At 44.2% G+C, this 23,558-nt stretch overlaps 1 protein-coding gene across 6 annotated transcripts in view; it reads right to left on the reverse strand.

Moving 5' to 3' along the window:
• Positions 1-23,558, reverse strand: part of AREL1 (apoptosis resistant E3 ubiquitin protein ligase 1) — a 448,155-nt gene that overhangs the window by 190,735 nt on the left and 233,862 nt on the right. For all 6 annotated transcript variants that reach the window (XM_078659892.1, XM_078659889.1, XM_078659890.1 and 3 more), the window contains one exon: positions 10,441-10,550. In XM_078659892.1, the coding sequence (XP_078516018.1) occupies positions 10,441-10,550 (110 nt within the window). The remainder of the gene's footprint in view (positions 1-10,440; positions 10,551-23,558) is intronic.

Consider the following 23,558-nt stretch of genomic DNA (forward strand, 5'->3'; position numbering starts at 1 on the left):
TCTGGATGCCTTGAGCTTGGACGCCCTCTCTGATATTATCAGACTGCCTGTACATTTTGTTTTTTACAAGTAGGCTGTCACCAATGTCCACATCATGAATACACCAGCTAATCTGATCAGGGCTCAGAGAAACAAGCTCAGCATACTGACTTAGGACTAGCCTGCAGTCAACTTTCTGTTGGGCAGTGAGGGTGTTTGAAAAAAAAGACCACTCCATCAACAGACCCATCTTGCGGTTTGCTGGAATGGTCAGGGAGAGGTTCACTCATTTTCCTGTCCCTCATCTGTAACCATGAGCATGGTCATGTCAGCTCTGTCAGGCGGTTGAGATGTATCACCCTTTTGGGGTGTTTACAACTGCCAAGGTCCACCAGACAGGTGACCTCCCCTTTTCTTTCAAGGACAGGTTAGGGCCCACTCCACTTGTCTCGGAGGGCCCTAGGGGCCACCCACAGGCTCAAATACCCATACCTTCTGCCCTGGTTTCAATTCTACCAAAGTAGTCTTTTGGTCCTAGCACTGATTTTGAAGCTCTTGGATGGCCTGAAAGTTGTGGCTTGCTTTCTTCATGTACTCAGCCATCCTTGAAAAAAGGCCAAACAGACAGTCCACTATGTCTTGTTTTGGTTCTTTGAGAGGTTTTTCCCAACCTTCTCTTACCAGGCTGAGAGGACTTCTGACAGGGTGGCTAAACAAAAGTTCAAAGGGTGCAAACCCCACTCCCTTCTGTGGTACTTCACTGTAGGCAAAAAACAGGTATGGAAGTAGGACATCCCATCTCCTTCTGAGTTTTTCAGGGAGCCCACCCATCATGCCTTTCAATGTCTGGTTGAATCTCGCCACCAGGCTATTGGTTTGTGGATGATAGGGTGTCATAAATCTGTAGTTCACTCCACACTCATCCTAACATGTGTTTTAAGTATGCAGACAGGAAGTTTGCACCTCTGTCTGCTACCACCTCCTTTGGGAAACCCACCCTAGTAAATACACCAAATAGGGATTTTGCCACCACTGGGGCAGTGGTGGCCCTTAGGGGAACAGCGTCAGGGTACCTGGTGGCATGATCCACTACCACCAGAATATATTTGTTCCCTGAAGCTATTGGACAGTCCAGGGGGCCAACAATGTTGACCCCCTACTCTTTCAAAGGGCACCCCAACCACTGTACGTGGGATTAAGGGAGCCTTTGAGTGGTTCCTGCCTTGCCACTGGCTTGGCAGGTGATACAGGACTGACAAAAGTCCTTTACCTTCTGTAATATCCATACCCAGCAGAAGTGATGGACTAATTTACTCCAAGTTTTATCCTGGCCAAATCCATCTACGGAGATACCATGGGCCAAAGTAAGAAGAAACTCTCTAAAGCTCTAAGGCACTACCACTCTCCTGGTTGCACCAGGTTTGGGGTCTCTGGCCTCGGTGTATAGGAGCCCATCCTCCCAATAGACCCTTTGGGTGCCACTGATCTCGTTCTTTTCCTGTGCAGCAGCTTGCTGCCTGAGGCTTTCAAGAGTAGGACAGGTTTCTTGTCCCTGGCACAGATCCATCCTAGAGTGTACCCCTGGGCCTGGAAAGGTCCAACCTCTTCAGGCTCTGTTCCCTCTGAGAGTACTAAGTCATCTTACTGAGAAGAGGGGTTCTGACTTGGGAACTGTTTAGAAGCTAGTCCCTCAGTCTTCTTTGCCTTTCTCTTGGAGGGTGGGTTCCTTCCTCTAGGATCCCGCACCTCTTTTTCACTCAGTGTTCTGGTTGAAACATCCCCCATCCTGAGAGACCTACCATGCTGGCATGGGTCCTCAGTTCGGCTTCAGCCCAAGGGGAAGTCTCCAAATCATTTCCAAGCAGACAATCTACAGGGACAGTTGCGGACACTACTTTTTTTCCAACTACTCCCCCCCAGTCAAAGGTGAACATAGACATGGGATGGACTATGGTGACATTGCTAGCATTGGTGAGTGGATAGGTCCTTCCAATCAGGTACTGATCTGAGGGAACCAGTTGCTGGGTCATAAAGTTTAAACAAGGGTACTCCCAAATTTTTTTTAGGTCTAGAGGGGGGAGTAAAAGACAAAAAACTGAGAAAAAGAAACCTCTGAACTGACCTATTTATTTTTCAAAGCATAGAATACATCTAATCTATTTCAAAAAGGATGCAACATAAAGGAAAATATTCACATAGACATGTTATACTTTAGTTCTCCATTTATTTTCATTTTCATTTCAAAAGGCCATTTACCCCTGAGACCCCTACACAAAAAGACAAAAGGAGAAAGAAGCTTATGTTTAAGTGATACATAAACTGGATATAATCAAAAAAGAAAAAAGAAATGGACACTTAGCTGTAAAGAATTCACAGGGATCAGTTGTATTGTCTTTTGTTTCTTTCTAATGTATTTTGTCATAAGTTTGAGTATGTTAGATTTTGAATGAATGATGTGGAATGATTGATGGATGGATTGACAGCACTTTATGGTTTTTGTGGGGTTCAAATCAAATTCCTTATTGTCAACAATGAATTTCTTACACTGTATTATTTATCTGTTTAGTTTAAAAAATATAAAAATGTTACAAAATGTCTCTTTACTTTAAGTTATAAAAATGAAAATAAATGGAGAACTAAAGTATAACATGTCTATGTGAATATTTTCCTTTATGTTGCATCCTTTTTGAAATAGATTAGATTTATTCTATGCTTTGAAAAATAAATAGGTCAGTTCAGAGGTTTCTTTTTCTCAGTTACCAGTTGCTCGGTCACCATGGTGACACTGGCCCCAGTACCTCCCAAGGACTCTCTCCTGGACGCATTAACCTTGAAAAACTGCCTGTATTTTTTCATATTATCTGGCCAGGCAGCACAGACCTCTCCCTGAAAGACTAATGTTGCCTCAGTGGGGCTACTGAAATGGTCAGGCCACACCTGGGATCCCATCTGGATGTTAGCAACTGCACGTACTGCAGGTGGACTAGAGGCATTTTTCTTTGTTTTACAGCTATGAGCTCTAGTTTGGTGTTCTACTGCTTTACAATCATGACACCAAGCCTTGATGGGATCCCAGTTCTTCCCCTGGTAACCACCCTTAGACTGCTTAGAGACTCTGGGCCCACCCTCCTGAGTAGGTTTTATGGGCCCGTGGAAGACTCTTTTTTTAGGGTTATCCTCTTTCCCTTGGGGAGGCTTTTTGGCCTCTTTCTTTTGGTCTCCCCCACCTACGTTAGTTTTGGTGATCCTTGTTTTGACCCAGCGGTCTGCCTTTCTACCCTAATTCTTGAGGAGAAGGTGGAACTAGGTCTACCAGGAATTTATATAGTTTCTCGTGGTGACATTTACTTAAAAGGTGCTCCTTCATAATTAAAGTATACACCATTCAAAATAATGTACATTGTTACCATTCAAGCAACCTCCCAGTGTTTTCATTGAGAATCTACAAAATCTTCCCAGGATTGGGCTTGGGTTTTCTTGGCCTCCCTTAATCTGATCCTATATACCTCAGTGCTGAATCCAAAGGCCTCAAACAGGGTACCCTTCATGAGTTCATAGGATGTAGCATCTTTCTCATTCAGTGTCAGGAGTGTATCCCTGCACTTTCCTGAGAACATTTCCTAAAGGATAGCACTCCACAGCTACCTGTGAATTTGTGTAAAAAGACAGGCTCTCTCAAATGCAGTGAACCACTTAATGATATCATCACCCTCAAAATATTTAGGGACAAACCCTTTGGGAATTCTGGAGTCAACAAAGTCTACCTTCCTATTTATTATTTTGCTGCCACCAGAGATGGGTCTTAGGCCATTCTCAGCTTTCACTTTTTCTATGGCTAGGAGTTTAGCTTCTAGAGCTATCCTCTTGGCTAGTTTTTGAATATCTGCCCTTTAGTATCTACCTCATCTGGGACACTACTGGGGTCACTTCCACAAGAGGCATTGCTATCTGAGGGGGTAGTGATAGAGTTAGTGTCTTCCCCTTCTACTTCTTTCCTAGTGGAGGAAGTTCTGTTTGCAATTGCCTTGCCATTCTCTGGCAGCATCTGCTGGAGATGGGCTTTATTGGGTTTAGGGCCGATTGCAAGTTTCCATGCTTTGCATAAATCTTTAGGTTGAGAAACTTTAAGATGTGCATAGGGGTTTATGTTGAGCTTCTGACTGGTCCCTACAGTATCAGTTATGGTGTTTAAAGTAAGAGGGGTCTTATTAGAGATTTTGATTTTTTTAAAGTATTTTTGAGGCCTACCTACTTTACAGTTTTTTAGGTTTCTAAACAGCGGAGGTCTTAATCAACCCTAAAACAATTTTTAGTAAATTTGGAAAAGAAAACCAATTATCAATCACATGGTACAACAAATGTCAAAGCCTTTACCCCACTGCCGCTCCCACCAATGTAGGAAGATGGCTCTGTATATGATATTGCCACTAGGTGGTAATACCCTGTGCAGGGTCCAGGGGTTACCTAAAAGTGTACAGGGCTCAATGTAAACCCAAAGTGCCCTATTAGTGGTAGTGTGGGCGAACAGCCTTATGCCTAACACAGAGGAGTGTAAGACATTTATTGCACAACAGTGATTATTAATTGACACACGACTCAAGAAGGAGATCCAGGGCAATTAAAAAAAATTATACTTTGTTTGTACTTTATTTTAAGACCAAGATCTTCGTAATACTTTTCACTTTGAAAAATCAATATATTGAAACTTTTCAGGACAGTCCAAAGTTCCCCTATCGGGAAAACAATATTGCAGTTAAACAAGTAAGCACTGCGATTACAATGCCAGTTTTTGGAGCTAGAAGTCAGCAAAGGCCAGGGGTCAGGTGAGTACCAAAACTGCACCACCAGCAGCACATGGGCGGCAAGGTGCAGAGGTCAAAATAGGAGTTCAGCCCAATGCTTTCCAATAGAGACAGGGGATGCCTCAAGCTATGCAGCTTGTAGGTAGGTATAACTGTGGCAGGGGCCAAGCTTTGGGTGTTAGGACCAGCACAGGGAGACACACAAAGCAGCACCAAACATGCAGCACCAAACATACACCACCAGCGGCACAGGCGGCTGGGTGCAAACACAACGTCGGGGCCCAATGCAATCCTATGGAGTTTTTTCTTTCTAGAAACAGGCAGCAGGCGTCGAACTGGAGTGTTCAGACAGAGAACAAGTGGCAGAAGAGGTAAGTTGAGGTGTTGGGGGTCAAAGGGGCACCGCTGGTTGAGCTCATCAAATCCCGGGGGCTGCGGGTACAGGGGTGCCTTTACACACTGGAAATCTTCTTACCGGGCCGGTTGTGGTTGGGCGAAAGGGGGGTTGAGAAGGACCCTTCAGATTAACTCTGCAGGCCATCGTTGGGGTCAGGAGAGGTCGGCCAATGCTGGAATCAGAGTCCTGGTCGCTTGGGAGACTTCACTGGGCAGTTGGGCCACTCAGACTCGAGCCGGGGGCGTCGGGTGCAGAGTGGGCACAAGTTGCGGATTCGCCCAGATCCGCAAACTTTGTTGTTTTTCTTCTGGAAAGGTCCACTGTCTACGGGAGATTGCAGTCTGTGTTAAAGTGGGAGCAATGTAACCAAAAATTGATTTCACTGCGGACTTCTATGCTGTGGCATTTTTTTACAGTCACAAACTCCCAAAAAGTGAGGTTGTTTCAGTACAAAAAAAAGAAAAGTAAAGACATTTTCCTAATGTGCATGAAGTTTTTTGTACATTTCTATATTTCCTGTACAGGCCACCATAGGTGTATGTAGGATCCATCCCCAAACATAGACCACAGGAAGAAAATAAAAATAGGTGGAGGTGGAAGAAGAGATAGCAGGGTGAGTATAAGGGGGTCTCGCCCGGAAGAAAGGGAAGAAAATGTAATGGGGGACTACAGTGTAGTGGGTGAAAAAAGAAGGATTTATACAGCTGTTGAAGAAATATAAGCTTGTAGAGTTTAATTTTAAGATAAGATATTCACTAAACTTTATTCTAACATTTAATGAACACAGATTTACTTGGCAAATTGAAGGCCACAGATTAGGTGAAATGAATTCTCAAATTTGATATTCTATATGTTTGTTTTCTTCAGATATCCCATGCACCCAAACAACCATTACAGGCGTCAAAGACTCTCTCAGATCTCTGGAGGGTTCTTTCTCTTGCATTTTTTAATATTTCCTACAGGGTGCACGGTCTTTTGCGCCCAGTGATTTGAAACAGTGTTCAATCCATTGCAGGATTATTTGAGGTACACAAAGCAGTGAGGAACATCTGGTGCCCGAGTGTGGTCATTTGGGGGCTGCAACAGATTGGAAGGTGATGGAGAAGTGTCCCGTTTATTGGGAAGTGAGCCATGTTCTTCAGGATGTTCCTTTGCACACACTAGGAATACACAAATCTGTACAATAGGGGGCTTCTACCAAACAGGATACCACAAAGCGGACTATGGCAGACTGGATAGTGGCGTTGGAGGAAGCGGGACAACTTCAGGGCCACTGAGGGTTAGGCAGGTATGACTGGTATGCCCAGGTCTGCACTACGTGCTTGCTGCTACAATTGACTCAAGCAGCTCCTCACTAATGAGGTTCAAAAGGCTGAAATCCACCTGAGATGCTTGTAGTCCCATCTGCATGTGCCATGACCAGAAAGTTGAGGCTGGGCTGTTCCTATAGTACCAGAAGTAAAACTGACATGAATACGGCTTATCTCGGTCTTGAGTGGCATAGAAATACAAAATAAAAACAGAGACTGGCATGCGGCCAAGCAACTACCAGTAGAGAGATTAATTCAAGCAGTACCCCATTATTAAGTCTTGCCTACGCAGCGCCTATACGCTACATAGGAGGACCTTTAGCCGTTGTTCTGAATCTTTTTCGAAGCACATACTCGTGCTTGTGGCGGCATCCACCTTGCGGGAGCGCGCAGGGCGCGCGACAAGCAAGCGTATGTGCTCTTCCAAAAAGCGCAGGCTGCGCGTGCACCACTCCTGGGCTCACCTCCTGCTCCCCCCTCTCTCTCTCATGTGCGATCCCAGGACAGTACTGAAGCAAACTACATGCAGAACTTGGATTCGTGTCTCACTTCCGGGGTCTCTCTCTCTCCCGGGCTCTCTCTCCCTCCCTCTTTCTCCTCTCGCGTTCTCTCTCTCTTTCTCTCCGTCTCTCCCGCTCTCTCTTTCTATCGCTCGCTCTCTCCCCCTCTCTCGCTTTTTTTCTTGGCCGGTGCATGCCTTAACTCTTTCCACCCAATGCGTTGCCTTTTCTGCAAGACAATGCTGTCCCCCACTCCGCCCTTTATCCTTTGTCTTGTTAATCGAGAGGTCCTTAAGCTCCTCTGGTAAGGGGGTCCACTTCTGGTTCGCCCTCGACTGTCCTCTCTGCGAGTGTGCTGTCCTTTATCGACTTTGCCTGTTACGAGCATCACTTGAGATGTATTAACACCGGTAGTACTGCCAGGCTGCTGGATCCCGAAAACACGCTGTGATTTTGGTTCTTGCGAGAGAAAAATGCCTTTTCTGTGTTGAGGATACGCTGTATACGCATTCATACATAAACGCTGTTGAATCTCCCCCCGCCCCCTTCCCCTTCCCTCTTGGCTTTGGCTTCTACACCACACCATACACACACACACACACACACACACACACACACTCTCTCTCTCTCCCTTTCTAACCAGTCCTTCTGGGGAACTGTGTGTACCTTGCTTGTTGCGCGTGTTTTGATCCCTACAAGCGGCGTGTTTTGATATTTTTTTGAAAGGCATGAAATTGGAAGATTTTGCCATTGAGGAGTTGCAGATGTAAATGCCTGGAGTACGGGCTCGCATTACAGATTGCTGTGGGTTTCCATAGCAACACTTCCTCCAGCGAATGCGGCTCCAGGCCTGAGCGGTTTGTAATGTGAGACCAGGCAGCTATCTGCTGATCTGGAGGAGTGAGTGTTCCCATGTCTCCTGACAAACGGAGCTTGTTTACTTCTTTCTAAATATATACATGTATGCATTGTATATATGAGCTCAGAGACCTTACAAGAAGGCTTCGAGCACATTAAGTTGCACTAGACGTTAGAACCACGCAATATCCCGGAAGTGTGGAAAATAAACCTCTTTATATTATTTACTAAAGAAGGTTTGCATTCTTATGTTCCATTACACTTGAGGTCTTAGAATAGTTTGTGGACTTAGACGCAAACGAGCCATGACGCCTTCTGTAGTTTGTGATGCATGCGCATAGGTATGGACACTCCTTTTGTAGTAAGTTGGCATTATTGTTGGGTGTCATTTTTTCATTTATGGGTCGTGTGCCAAAGAAGTTAGAAGTCCGTTCTGATGAACCCATCTACATGGTACAATCAATCAATCAGGGGTTTGTTAAAGCGCGACTACTCACCCGTAAGGGTCTCAAGGCGCTAGGGGTGGGGGAGGGGGGCAGGTTCCATTCCATCAAGGAGGGGGTCTGTCGAAGAGCCAGGTTTTGAGGTTTCTTGCGAAGATAGGGAGCGATGTTGTCTGTCTGAGGTGGAGCGGAAGGGCGTTTCATGCTTTGGCAGCGAGGAAGGAGAAGGAGCGGCCTCCCGATCCGTGTAAACAATTTGTAATCTCTAGGATCCTCCCCTTTGCTCACCACTGCATGGCTTCCCAGATAGGCTAGCAATTGCATTACATTACATGATACGATAAAGTGCTCATCAGAAGCTCTTTGGGTAAAGTAGCGTGAAAATACACCATTTGTTAAAATTTGCCTGGAATATCCTTACTAAATATTTGCATAACATTATTGCAAAAGATAAGGAAACAAATTGATCTATAAAAGCAGACAAATACCTTGCATACAAAGATTTTGTTTAATTTTAATTATATTTTTAATACTTGTTGCCAGTACCACCCATTGTGATCCGCTTTGAATAATAATAAGCATTGGCATAGACAATAGGTCTCACCTTTGGGACCTTATAAGTGTTTAGTTATCCTGACATTATATTTGGTGCAACAACATCAAGTGTTGCATGGCTAAGCACTTATAAGGTCCCAAAGGCGAGACCTATTGGTTATGCCAATGCTTGTTCTAAACAGGCAATACTTATAGAACATATGACCAAGGATGCACGTTAGTGAGATTTTTCAAATTAGGATTATTTCCCTTGTATAAACCAATCTGGGCACTGCATTGAGTATAATTTTCGTGTGTAACTAGCTCATCTCTAATTTCGTCTTGTAATGCCTCAAGAAGAGTTTGTGAATAAGATGACCACAAGCAAGAGGGAGGTTTTACCTCTCAGACCTTCTTTCGCCATTGAGAATGATGGCCAAGGAAAAAGGATGAATGATCTGCACCTCATTAATTTAACTTGGGATAACACAATCCTGTTTAAGCTCATATGGAAAGCAAAAGAAGACATTCAAGTAAATACTCTGATGAGGTTAAGGAGGTAGAAGCAGTAATGACACAAATTCACTAGTGTGGAAGACAAAGTTCAGGTTACGAATGGCAAAATGAAGCCCATGTACACAATGACCAATAACCACAAGAATACTAAAATCCAGCACCAAAAATCTTGTAGCGACTGAGCCAGTGTTTCCAGAGTTAATTTGGGAGAAAGAAGCTAACAACAAAGAAAGGCATATAAGCCTCCAAAGTATAGATGATGGGCTTGCTTCCATACCCGAAGGTGAGAATATTCTATTTACATTGTGGGAATTCTTTAATTCAGATGTTTGTGGGAGCTTCCCCTATTCCAATGGACATAATAAAATGGTTGGAATCATCACTAAATGCCAGAGAAACAAAGTGAAGGAAATCATGCACCATCGAAGTGGACTTAGGGTTTTTGAGACAGAAGGAAAAGCAGAGCGGGTGAGGCAAAGAAAAGAGTGCTGTGACTCTGAAGAGCAAAATAATGCACATTTCCAGACCTTTGCTTTTCTGCACAACTCCTGAAACAAGAGTGTGACTGCTATGAAATCAAAGAGATGTCCAAAAACCTCATTGGTCTCACCACCTAAAGAAATTAGGCAAGGACTACTTAAAGGTTCAGTTGCTGTATTCTGTGGCTGAACATTCAGTATGTCTCTTAACCCTATGAACGATATGGGGGAGGGTAATTGGTATCTTAAAATACACAAGTCATGGGAGAGATTTTTGTGTGCCGAGGGCACTGGTGAGCCCAATAGTCACAGAACGTTCGACCAGTGGAAGGGATTTCTGACAGCCACTTTAATCAGCTAACTCTTCAGAACTATAAGAACCTGGTAAACTATTCCCAAAATTTCGGAAGCAAGGTAGTATAGGGACCCAGCCAGGGGTCTTAGTCAAGCAGTGAGAGAGAGAGTGCGTGTGTTTTGAATTTTTTTTTACTGAGGCTCCACAGAAGAATCCTTTAAAATGCGGTCTGTGTTTACGTTTTTAACATTTTGATATATTTATATATCTTCAAAGTAGGCTGGAAAAGAAGTAACATGTAGGCACAGAAGGAAGGAAGTTACTCACCAGTGCTTGGTTGGTATCGCTAAAGCGGGCAAAGAGCTCATTGGATGTATCGAATAAAGCTTTACAGATCAGCTCAAACCACTCCCTGCGAGGTCCTCCCCAGTCCAAAGCTAGAAAGTAAAATAACCATCAATTACAATCTATATGAAAGCGCTGCTCTCCAGTTTATAATACTGGACACAATATATCTCCTGTTAGAATTCCAGGGGTCAGTGAACTGGATGCCTTTAAATCTTCTAGACCCTACAAACAAACTTCAATAAGTAACAAGGGTGTAGCCAGTTGGAATATCCATTGCTAGACCAAAGTAGTGCCCCTTAGGGTTTCCATCCTGCTGTGGAAAAAGTCTTTGGCAGAGGTAGCCTACTGACCACTAGAAACAGGGTAATTAATACTATATCATCATGATGGCTGATCTACCCCAAATATGATGTGGCTTTTCCTTACAGAACCAGCAAGGAACTTCAGGTTAATGTGCTAGAGACTGCGTGCATCTCAGAATATAATATATATATATATATATATATATATATATATATATATATATATAGATATATATAGATATAGGAAGTCAGGCTTCCTTTCATGGCTGCTGGGAGTTTTTCAAACAATGTGCACTTTTAGGAATATATTTAATATTTGCTTTTAGGCTCTCAGAGAATATTGATGAATTATAATACAATAGTGTGTAAAGCATTTCCATTTTGCAGCATGATATGCTATAGTTGTAGGTAAGCTTTCTTCCATATGGATGGTTAGAAGTTTCTCAAGGGGCTGGACACAACCATGCTATGTCTCAGGTGCCAAAATGATAGAATCAGTCCCCTTGCATTAGGTTGTGTCATAACCCCCACCCCAGCTGAATAAGTGTATCGGACTGAAGTGACAACTTGCTAAATGGACATACTGACATCTCCCATGGGGCTGTGTATGAGCCCATGTTGGAGCAGTGAGGACAACTGCTATTGCTGATTAATGCATCCAGTGAATGATGTACGGCAAAAGAGGAATTGGGACATAAGTGAAAGCAAATATCCATGACAACAGTGCAAATGGGACAAATGTGTAAGTAAATATCAGTGACCAGTTTATCCACAGAGCACTCCATAATGACTATGGGTAATTATGAGTTTCTAAGTGACCAATTCTGTTATTAAACTCAGGTGGGAAAATCTTTGTGAGACTGCTGGCGACTCGCATTAATATCTTCCAAAGAGACAGGAAGATCTACTGTTAATGTAATTATAACCTTGTTACGTATTACCTATACCCATACTACAAGCCAGGGGTGCCCACTCTCCTCTACACTTGTTGTTTTGTATACTGCAACCTTTACCTTTGCCATTAAATAATCCCCTGGGATCCTTTCAGGTAGATATTTACAGAATGTGTCAAAATACTTTGCTATGAATACAATATTGCTATTGCTAGAGTGACCCTCATTTAACCCTTCTAGTTATCAATTCACTGAGTGCTGACTTAGGCATTTTCTCTTCCTACTAGCAGAATTGTAATAAAATCCAGATGTTACTGTTTAATAGTCATAAAAGAAACATTCCAGTTACCAGAGAAGAGGAATACTCAGGGGTTAATATTTTGGCAGAATATAGTTGCATATTGATGGCTAAGAGGGGCACATTTTCTTAGCAAATGACAAAACTCTTTCTCCTCTACGAGAAGCTAACTTGGTTACAAAATCTCACCTTCTTGTTTTCTTGCATCCCTACCAAGCTCTGACCTGTGCAATTACCAACTTTACTTTGAAAAAACTCAAGTGCATCATCACATCTTTGGTTTGGCAGTTTGGAAAACTTTGTTCGCCACTTGTCTGTCAAAAAGAGAGTCCACTAGATTTGCTCTGATTTTCAACAAGAAACATTCAACTATGGAGAATAACCATGCAGAAAGACTACCCCAATCAATAGAGAAGGTGGCTACTTCCATCTCTTATGGGGCATTGTGGTTTCATGTTTCTCAAGGAAAGGATATATTTACCAACAATCTTGGTGGGAAGACTGCAATAAATGTCCTATATGTGACCCATATAACTGGAGTCTTTGTTGTTCCTCAAGTGTAGAATATATGTATATGGGTGCATTACTTGTGTTAGACCTCGATAATGGATGTCATTTTGGACACCATGCAATTGGCTGCACAAGATGCTTGTTCCTCCAATGACTGTCGTAGGCCCATAGTGAATATGACACTTACCTGTCACTTTGTTTGGGGCTCAAATCCCTTATACTAGAGTTATCAGACTGAGGAAGGGAAAAGAAGCACAATGCTTTCTATTCACCAAGCAAAATCCCCTTGAGCACCGTGAAACTCCATGTGAGGCCATGGAACAGAATATATTGCTGTAGGAAGCTGGGTTTATGTTGCAGTACCCCCGCCCCACTTTTTGCCAGACTATTGATGCACTTTGACTTTATGTGCCCGGGTCCCTGCTAATCAGGTTCCCAGGGCCTGTGTTCTTTCCCAAAACTGTACCTTGTACCCCCAATTGGCACATCTCTGGCCACATGGCAGTCCTTTGTAAAAGGTACCATGGGTACCAAGGGCACTGTGGCCAGGGAAGGCCTCTAAGGGCTGCAGCACTTATTGTGCCACCCTTAGAGGCCCTGTAACTATACACACACACACACATTGCAGGCTGCGTGTTTTGGTGAAGAACAAAGTTGAGAGTCGCCAAGGCACACATTTGTGTGCCATGCCTATAACCCACTGCCCTGGCAAAGGTCAGTCACCCCTCTAGCTGGGTGCTCTATACCAGTGGTGCGGGTACAGTTGCATGAACCCTGTACCCTACAGTGTTTAGACCAATTCTTAGACATTGTAAGTGCAGTAATGCCATTAAGAGTATATGGTGCTGGGAGTTTGTCATTACGAACTCCACAGCACCAAAACGGCTTTACTGAAAACTGGGAAGTTTGGTATCAAACTTCTCTGCACATTAAACCCATACTGATGCCAGTGTGGGATTAAATGAAAAATGCACTCAGAGGGCATCTTAGAGATGCCCCCTGAAAAACAATAAGCCTCTGGTGGGTTCTCTCACTGGTACACACCGGCCTGCCACCACAATAAAGCCTTTCCTGGGCGGATGTGGTCACACTTCCCCCAGATCAGGAAGAGCCATCTGTGGCAGGGGAGCTTCAAAGACCTTGCCGCCTTTGTAACGCAACCCCCAGCCTGTCCTGCTATCAAGAGCCGGGCCCCTTCCTGTCGCTCCTACTTTTCGGCGGGAAGACAGGCGGGAAAAATTAGCACAGCCCAGAAGGTGTGCCAACCTCTGCCAACCCCACTTCTTAGGTGGGGGGAGGCTAGGTGAAGCCCACTCTTCAGTGCCCAACATCTTGCAGATGGCAGGCACTCTCCAATCAGGATGAGTGCCCAATCCCCCATGTGGGGTGAGCACACCAAGGGTGTAGTCACCCCAAGGTCAGTAGCCCATTGGCTACTGACCTGAAGACCCCTAAAAAGCCCCCTAAATACAGTATTTAGGGGCAGCCCTGAACCAATAAGACAGATTCCGGCAACCTATCAAGAAGGACGACGAAAGAAGATGCCAGGACAGAGGAGACTGTAGAGAAGAACTGACTTGGCCCCAGCCCTACCGGCCAGTCTGCAGCTTCCAGAGATCCTGCATCAAAAGTCGCCTTGTCCTGCAGCCAGCAACCTCCAGAACCCTGGGCGGACTGACTGCCTTCAACAAAGACCGAATCTCCTGTGAACAGCAGCTCTGTTCAAAAGAAACCCCCAAGACCGACTCTGAGCCTTCTGAGGATAAAGAAACCAGACGCCTGGAACCACCACTGCACCCGACGCTTACGGACCGAATCAGGGTGGCTCACCAGTCCCAGAGAGGTCCCCCAGTGCTCCGAGTCCACCGTGGGTTGGCCCCTCTAGGACTCCCCGATGTCACCGGCAGCATCTGCACAGAGACCCCCCCCAACTGCGAGTGGCCCCGGTAAGGTGAAATTCGGCCTCGAAAGACACCCCTGCATCCAGATGCCCTGCGCCCTTGAGAAAAGAACCTGAGGTGCACCTACAACCCGAGCCCTACAACTTACCTGCCTAGCTGTTGGTTCCTCCGAAAGTCTTCCTGGACGAGCATGCAGCCAAAATCCAAAACCGGCAACTCCCATTGAAAACAACAGGGCACCAGACGCCTAAACAGCACCCTGTACCCGGCCGCCCCTGTGGGTGCACCTTGTGTGCTAAACTGGATCCCCCTTTGCCATGAGCTTAAGTCCAGGAGCTTTGCTTCCACAACCTTGTGGCCTGCTCGTAAGCAGCCACCAACCGGAGGCCCTCTATCCCCCATTGGATAACACTGGGCCTCAGCACTCTGCACCCGGCTGCAATAGTGCTGCTGTGGGTAGTGAGAGTGACTCCTCGACCCTGGGGGAACCCTGGCTCTAACCCCAGAATACCAACTCCCACAAATAAGTCATTACCTGCAAACCGTTAACTTAATTTCCTTCCATAGGATTGCATGGACTGCTTTTCCTTGAAAATTCTTCTGTGTGGAGTTGGTTTGTATAAAACACTGAAAAACTGAAAAGGTACTTAAAGCGAATTACTTGCCTTTTGTATAGAAAATGTCCCAGTGTGACATCTAGGTATATCACACTGATTACCAAAAGTAATCTAACAAGTAACGTGCACGGTAATCTGTAAAGTAATTTCAAACTGTTGACTTACCTGTAATTCAACCATTGCATTTGAACCTGCATTCAACTGTAAATCACTGCATGAGATTTTGCTAAGTATTATTTCACTTACCAGCACCAGGCTTGGCTTGGTTCTAGAAATAAAATAACTAAATAATATTTTTATATAAACAAAATTGGTCTGAGTTCAGTATTTGAGTTTTTGACATCATTTCTTGCCCAAGTGTGTACAACAAATGCTTAACACTACCCTCTCATGAAGCCTTACTGCTCACCCACACTACCACAAATAGAGAGTAAGGTTCAATCTACTTTTACCTCATCCTACCTCTGGGGTTCCACTGGACTCTGTGCACACTATACCTCATTTTGGTGTAGTATATACAGAGCCAGCTTCCCACAATTGTGTTTTGCTATTTCTCAGGCAACAAAGTCGTAACACTGCTGTTATGAGGGTGGGAGGGAAAGAAGATGGGATTGATGTCTATTTCCCTACTAATTCTAATGGCTGGGACAACAACAGTTTGGAATGGGAGCTGGTATCCCCCCCCCCCCCCCCCCACCACCACCACTGAACAGGAAGAGTTCAGCCAAGCACACTACCGCTGCTGAACCTGAATTGCCATCTTGATTTTAGCCCCTGACCAGAACCTCTTCTGCAACTCCCAGGGCAGGAAAGGTTGTGTGCACATGCATGGTATTTGGACACCAGACCTTTGGCCATATAGTCTCTAGCTCTAACGATCTTAGGAACAAAGAAAGAGTGTTTACAAGGACGGCGAGTCAGACTGCATTTCAACATAAATCCTCCTGGTTTCTTTCATGGGAAGGATGGGAAGGGTCACAATTGGAAGGGGTCATGCCTGTTCAAACAAGACCAAGCCTATGTCGAATAGCAGATGGCGACACAGTGATGGGCCAGATTGACCAAGAGAAGGAAAGTTCTCTGTAAACAGGAGTACTGTCCCAGACAGATCACCATATTCACTAAACAAGTCCCTTCTTCTTTTGGTCTTGGGTAAACAGAGTAGCTGTTTTTCTGTAACCGGACAGGTTTCCTTTTTAGGTTTCGCCTGGCGTCCGCTGCGCAGCAGCGTTCGCGCAGGCGAAATCTTATGTTAGAACAGTACGGTGCTTTGTCCCGCCTCTCTCTTCCATTGGCTAGCTCCATAAATGGAGGCTAGCCATTGGAAGAGCGATCTGTCAGTCATTGCCCGAGCAGATTCTTGGGCGTTCCGGCGATTTTTACTCATCCCACCCCTTTTAGAACGTCATTGCGGCGGTGGGCGGCTGTTTTTTTTTTTGCCTCGGCGTGTTTTTTTTCATTTCCAACGTGTGCTTTGCAGGGGTGGACTGCGCGGTTTCATTTTCCTTCATTTGCTACTGGGTAAGTGGCATTTTGTACTATTTTTTTATCCTGTCCCCCCTCCCGCTGTCCGTGTGCCCGTTCCCGCCCTCCCTCCCGCTGTCAGTGTGCCCGTTAACCCGCCCCCCCTCCCGCTGTCCGTGTGCCGTCGGTCCATGTGCACGATGTGCTTCTTTCCCGACCATTTGATGGTAATGGTTTTGCTGTGCTGTCTGTCACAGTATGCCTCCTGCACCCCTATCCGTTCTCTGCTTAGACCATAATCCCGCATCACTCTGTCCCGTGAATTGTGCTTGTGACAGACGCACACGAGCCGGAGGCTGGTGCCTGGTGGGCGTCTGAGGCGATTGGTGCAGGTACGCGGGGTGACTCCCGTCAGCTCCCCTGCTAAGTGGGCCTCTAGTCATCACGATGGGTCGGCTTGTGTCGGGAATGGACCGGGGGTCTCAGCCCAGCTCCCTCCGCAGAGATCCGCTTCTCTCTAAACGCCCCCTCGTTATAAGCAGCCTCCTTGGCCTCTCTGCCAACGCAGCCATGGTCTTGTTGGCCTCTCTGCCTCTGAGAAAATAAACATGTTCCCTCGACGTTTTCAAAACACGCGAGACTTTTACCTATCACTTTCAAGTCTGATGACCTCGTAATTAAATATTTTTCACACTACGCCGCGTGCCCCCCCGGAAAAAAAACACATTCAGCAGTTGAACAAAATTAATTCAACCTCTCAAAAATTCAAGAGTGACTAACCCGATTTTCATGCTTTTCAAGAAAAACAAGGAGCTTTTATCGCGCAACACGGGCTAACGATTTACGGATTGGTTAATTTCGGTATTGTCTTTTCCGGTCCTCAACATTTATATTTGTAGCATCTATGGTAACTCAGCTGCCTCCACAAACCCCACAAACAGCCTTTTGAGATTAAACAAACAATCACTCCACGTACTCTAAAAGTACCTCTATTGCGACGACAGAAAAAAATGCTCACGGTTTTGCTTAAATATTTTGCTAAATTCAAGCCGGCTGCCCCTCAATGCTATTCAGTAAAGAGTGAGTGCACGCGCAGCAACGAGATGAGTTATTCGAGCATCTAATGCGTCAGTCTTCTAGGGGGTAAATATTAAGCGGCCATCCTTTCTCAAAGCTCAGTGTGACGGACAGTACTAAAGCACATTCATAAACCAATACCCCCCCCCCGGTACAACGCCGCCACCCGCAAGCGGAGACAAATGTAACATTTGGGAGCTCTGGTGCGGTCACTATTCTTTGGTCTCTGATAACGCACTTCACTCACTATCAGCAGAAAGCCAAAAGGACAAATATACTGATGTCTATCTGCAGTCTCTCCTATATCAGGAATGTGCTTGTCTAACCAAACATCCGGAGAGCTTTAGCAAACGGTTTTTATATGCAGGTAAGGAGGGACAGACTTCCAGTGGTAAGATTACCAGATACACGGCACCCTTCTGAGGAGGAAGAGATGAGGCAGCGAACGGCAATAGGCCAATTCAAACTGTCCGATAACAAAACCACGTTTGAGTGGAAGAAAATGCAAACTCTCCCCTATCGGTAAAAGTGAACTAGTTTAAGCTTATTAACAGCTTGGCAATCGGTTTAAAATAAACACTGCAATGAAGCACATTCTAAATCGTCGTGTTTTCTCTTTCTTGGCTCGTTATCTGATCGTCTCAAACTGCAAAGGGGGTGTTATTTCTGACAGAGTTCCCCCAGGAGGACAAACGGCACTGCAGATGAGTAGTGCAAAATCTGTTTTCAAAACCAACACATAAATAAACAATTTGTCATTTACAATGCCAATAGCTCTAACTTTGTCAAAGGCGAAACCGTTGCATTGTAAATGCTTGTTTCATTTCAGGTCAATGATGATCTACAATTATATACTATGTCCTAATGAACGTAGAAGGGCCATGGTTATGCTTCCTAAATAATTGTGTTTTACTACTCATGGTAACAACATATAACTATATTCATTTAACAAAATGAAATTATGGTTAAAAAACAATACCTACAACCATTCAAATGAATCAATTATAGTCCAGTACACTAACCAAAACTCACACCCCCATTGTGCACTTCAAGACCTTACAAATGACATCACCAATGACATGTTACATGACATTATTGGTGATACCTCACATGAAATCAGTGATGACATCATCCAGGTTACTGGAGAACAGTTTTGACTACCTTATTGATGTCAATGATAATTTTGTTATTACCCTCTTTAATGTGAATAAAATATTTTTTTGCAATTAACTGTTTTGAAATTTATGATTTTGATACAGTATTTTTGAACAGTACCGAATACATGGTCCCAGACCCCATCCTCTTTAGTAGTCTGCACAAGACTGGCATCAAAGAATCCGCTCTTCAATGGATCTGCTCCTTCTTCAAAGATAGAACACAAGCTGTCAGCCTGGCACCTCAATCCTCCGAAGCCAGCAAACTTATATGCAGAGTGCCTCAAGGTACACTGCTCAGCTTCACCCTCAATACATACAGGATTCCCCTGGCCAAAGTCATCTACGGACACAAAATCAACATCCTCTCCTACGCCGACGACACACAACTCATACTCTCACTCTTATATAAGACCCCCAACACAAGAAACAAGTTCACCACCTGCGTGACGGAAGTCGCTAATTGGATGAAAGCCAACTGTCTCAAATTCAACATCAAGACAGAAGTAGTGATCTTCAACAAGAACACCTCACCACTGGACTCCAACTGTTGGCCAGCCAAAATAAATAAATAAATAAATATATATATATATATATATATATATATATACATATCTTCAAACACATGAAAAAGACACCGCACTCTTCTCGGATGTGGTTAAAGCGATTTATTCCAACTCAGCAATAACTTCCTTCACCTACGCGTTTCGAACAGTAAATGTTCTTGATCACGGTAGATATATATATATATATATATATATATATATATATATAAATAAATCATTGTGAACTCCCTCAATCTCCACTTTACATCTCACATTAGCCCTAAACAGATAGAATTTTTGGACGTCAAAATCTATGTGAATGCCAATAGATTAGAATCTACTTTGTATCGCAAACCCACATCAGGCAACACCACACTACATGCCTCAAGTCTCCACCCAAGGCATACAATATGCAGTATCCCTTATGGAGAAATCCTAAGGCTTAAACGAATTTGTAGTTCTCCTGCAGATTTTGAAGGGTGTATCATTGACCTTAGGGCCCGTCTTAAAGAACGAGGCTACTCAGACCGTACTTTCAACCAAGCTTTGGCTAAAGCAAGGTTAAGAAGTAGAGATAGTCTATTGCCAAGACTGATCTCAGATTCTGACAATACTGATTCTCTTGCTGGTCCAGATCCAGAAAGTAACACGTGCCCTAGATTCATCACTGCTTATAGCAGTGAAGAGAACGCCATCCAAAAGATTATTCAAAAAAACTGTCCGATAGTTCTCACCGACAATATCTTGAACTCTACTTTGCCCCGAAAACCTCTAGTCACTTTTCGTAGGGCCAGAAATATGGGGGCTTCTCTGGATGTCAGCAGCCCCGAGCTGAAACAAAAGGGCACATGGCTAAAATCCAAGTCTGGATTTCGCAAATGCACACATTGCAGGGCGTGCAAATTCGGTGCCAATAGAACACATTATCGCACACCCTTTTGCACGACAGATATTCCCATCAAGGGCAGCCATGATTGCAAAACTGACTTCGCAGTTTATGTTCTGACGTGCACCTGTGGACTAAACTACATTGGCAGTACTAAAGCCCAGGTGCACGTCAGAATTCTCCAATACCCCAGGGCAATACTACATAATGATCCCGCCTATCCAGTAGCGCGACATTTTGCGTTAAGGCACAATAAAGATCTAGAGTGCCTGACGTATTTTGTGGTGGGATCGGTTCCGCCCTCGCGTAGAGGTGGAAACAGGGAACTGCTATTGAGGCAGTTAGAAACACGCTTCATTTTGGAGTTCGATAGCAAGTGGCCTAACGGCCTCAATAACACTGAAGACATTCACAACTTTCTATAATCAGGACTTAACTCTGAAGGTGTTTCCCTATCCTAGCAGTTCCATGAAATTTTGCCCTGTATTTACATTGGCGCCCAATAAGATATCAGCAAGAGATTTAGTCAGTATTGTCGTTCTAGCTAGGTGTACTAAGATGGAGCTTGGTTCAGATGGGTAGTCAGGTTCCCTGTTGCCCAACTGCTTTTCTGGATATGAAGGAAGGGTTGAACTAGTACTATTTATGATGTGTAATAGATAGTCAGGTTCCCTGTTATCTATTGGATTTTATTGTTCCCTTTTCCTTTTAGACTCTGTCCTTCGGCCACTTTACACCTGTGGCATTCTCACTCCCTATTCATTATCTAGTTTTATCACCACATATTTGGTCACTACACTTATTTTTCACTTTTAAAATCATGATGAATTACTGTTTTTAGAATAGCATTTTTTACTTACCTTTGATCAAATAATATGGCTCAGTCCTTATTTTAATATGGGTAACGTTTTTTATATGCATTCTTTTTAATCAGTAAGATGTATATCATGAATGTTATTATCTTTGAGATGTGTATATATGCACTTTATAGAAAGCCTCTTTGCACACTAGGCAAGGTTATCCTAGCTTTTGGTTGTTAACACTATAGCACTTTTTGTGCTCAATTGCACACCCAGCTGTCCACTCCTCTGTCCCATGGTGCAGAGATTAAGCTGAAATTACTAGCACAGTCACCTTTTGTAAATAAGTATGGTTGGTCTCTGTTTTGTGACAGAATTGATTTATCCAGTTATTTTGTTAAGCTAAAGTGTGAGCTTCTTTTTGACCAAGCAACTAGAGAGAAAAATACAAAATGGTGTTTACAGTTCAAAAATGCATTCAAGCATAGTATTTATTGTGCTAGAATTTCAAATTGCTGTTTTTATTACATAATTGCTTTCAATTTTGTGCAATATGGACATATGAAAACAACTACGCTTTCTCACATTGGACTCAGGCAAATTCAGTCTGTTGTTTGTAGGTCACATGACCTTTCAGGAGGCGGGGCAAAATGCATTTTCAATATCACTAAATTCAGCTACTCCTTACATGTGAACAAGGGCTGCATAGCCCGAAACGAAGTTTGTGGTCGGTCCTGGGGGATTGGAGGTGGTAATGCGGAGAGAGAGAGAGAGAGAGAGAGAGAGAGAGAGAGAGAAAGAGAGAGAGAAAGAGAGAGAGAAAGAGAGAGAGAGAGAGAGAAAGAGAGAGAGAGTGTGTGAGTGTGTGTGTGAGTATATATATATATATATATATATATATATATATATATATATATATATACATATATATATATATATATACACACACACTGAGTGATGGGTACTTTAAACAGTAGCCATGTGACCGTCCTAACATTGTGAACAAGGCAGCTGAGACTGCGGAAATGGGTCATGCCATCCAAGCCATATCATGCTGCAATAAAGTTGGACAATTGAGAGCGATCCTTGGCAGTGTCGGTGTCTGTTTTTTGAAGTGGAACGAGAGTTGGAAGTATATATATATATATATATATATATATATATATATATATATATATATATTCACTGAAAAGAGAGGTTAAAGCAACTTTATAGTTGCTGAAATGTTCAGTATCAACGTAACATTTAGAAACTAAATAAAACCTAGAAAAGCAATTGTTATAGTTATCTCAAATAACTATAACTTGTGCCCTAGGGTAACTTTAACTCGTGCATGTGGGTTAATTACTACTGCATGACAAGGGCATGGCAAGGGCACGAGTCACAGTTACCTTATTGCACGAGTTATATTTACTTGTAACTATAGCTGGTGAATTTCTGTAGTTTTTGGAGTTTTAAATGTTACATTGTTACTGAACATTTCACCTAACTTTAACGTTACGTTAACCTTTGCTTTTTTTTGGTGACTTTCTAGAGATTTTTAACGTAAAGTAATAATTTATTCCCATATACAAATCCAACCCCCCGCCACTGGCAGTGCGCTGCAGGGGGTTGGATGCAGCCAACCCCACTCTGAGCACACACTTCGACCGAGCACGGAGGTGGGATTGGCCAAACTCCACGTTGCGCAGGGCCTTCGGGCATGAGGCCAACTCCCCGCAGGCAGCCAAACCCATGCCACGCACAGCCTGCAACCTTCTGTGGCAGAGGGTTGAACCTTTGCCACGCAGGATAGGCTTGGACTTTGTGCCCTAGGGACCTCATTACCTGGGGTCAAATAAGATAAAAAAGCATAGGGGTACCATGGGGACTCCATCCCATGTATTTTAAAGGGGAGGGGGCCACATTGCCCCCCTCTCCAAACCTTATTAGACCTTGTGGACTCCATCCCCAGAAGGCTTACAAAAAAATAAAAAAATGAGGGGAGGCATAATGTCCTTTCCAGAGCCTCAGCAAGCCCTCAGAGCCGTATCTATTTTGAAGAGGAGGGGAGCTATGTGCCCCCCTCTCCCCAAGCACTATTAGGCCCTGGGGACCACCTTCCCCCAAGGCCTTTTAATTTTAAGGGGAGTGGGACCATGTTGCCCCCCTCCCCGAGCCTCACTAGACCCTGGGGACCCCACTCCCCAGGGCCCTCTGTATTTCAAAGGGGAGGGGGCTACAAGGCTCCCTGTGCAGAGCCTCATCAAGACCTCATCACCCAGGGTTGTATGTCTTATAAAGAGAAGCCCCCTCTTCGAGTTATTCTGGCCCTGTGCATCCCATCCCCCAGGGCCTGTGTTTAATATAGGTAGGTGCCGGTTGCCCAACCAGGGTACCCATCAAACACTCGCTGGGGGCCGTAGGGGGAGCCCCATGGCCAGTGGTTAATTTGTAAACTAAAAAGTGCCGGGCTCTTCTCAGGAGGCAGCGCTAACAGGACAAATGTGCAGGTCAAAACTGCCTCCTGACTAGAGCCCCAGCACTTATTAACCTGGAGAGGACTTGTCCTAATGGGTAGAGCTGCTGATTTCGGAGCTGAGGAACTCGGTTCGAGTCTCGACATTGCTCAACATCCTGTTAGTCTGGGGAAAATCATGTGCATTATAAA

Source organism: Lissotriton helveticus, chromosome 9 (assembly GCF_964261635.1).
Source record: "Lissotriton helveticus chromosome 9, aLisHel1.1, whole genome shotgun sequence".
In the NCBI taxonomy this organism is placed as follows: Eukaryota; Metazoa; Chordata; class Amphibia; order Caudata; family Salamandridae; genus Lissotriton; species Lissotriton helveticus.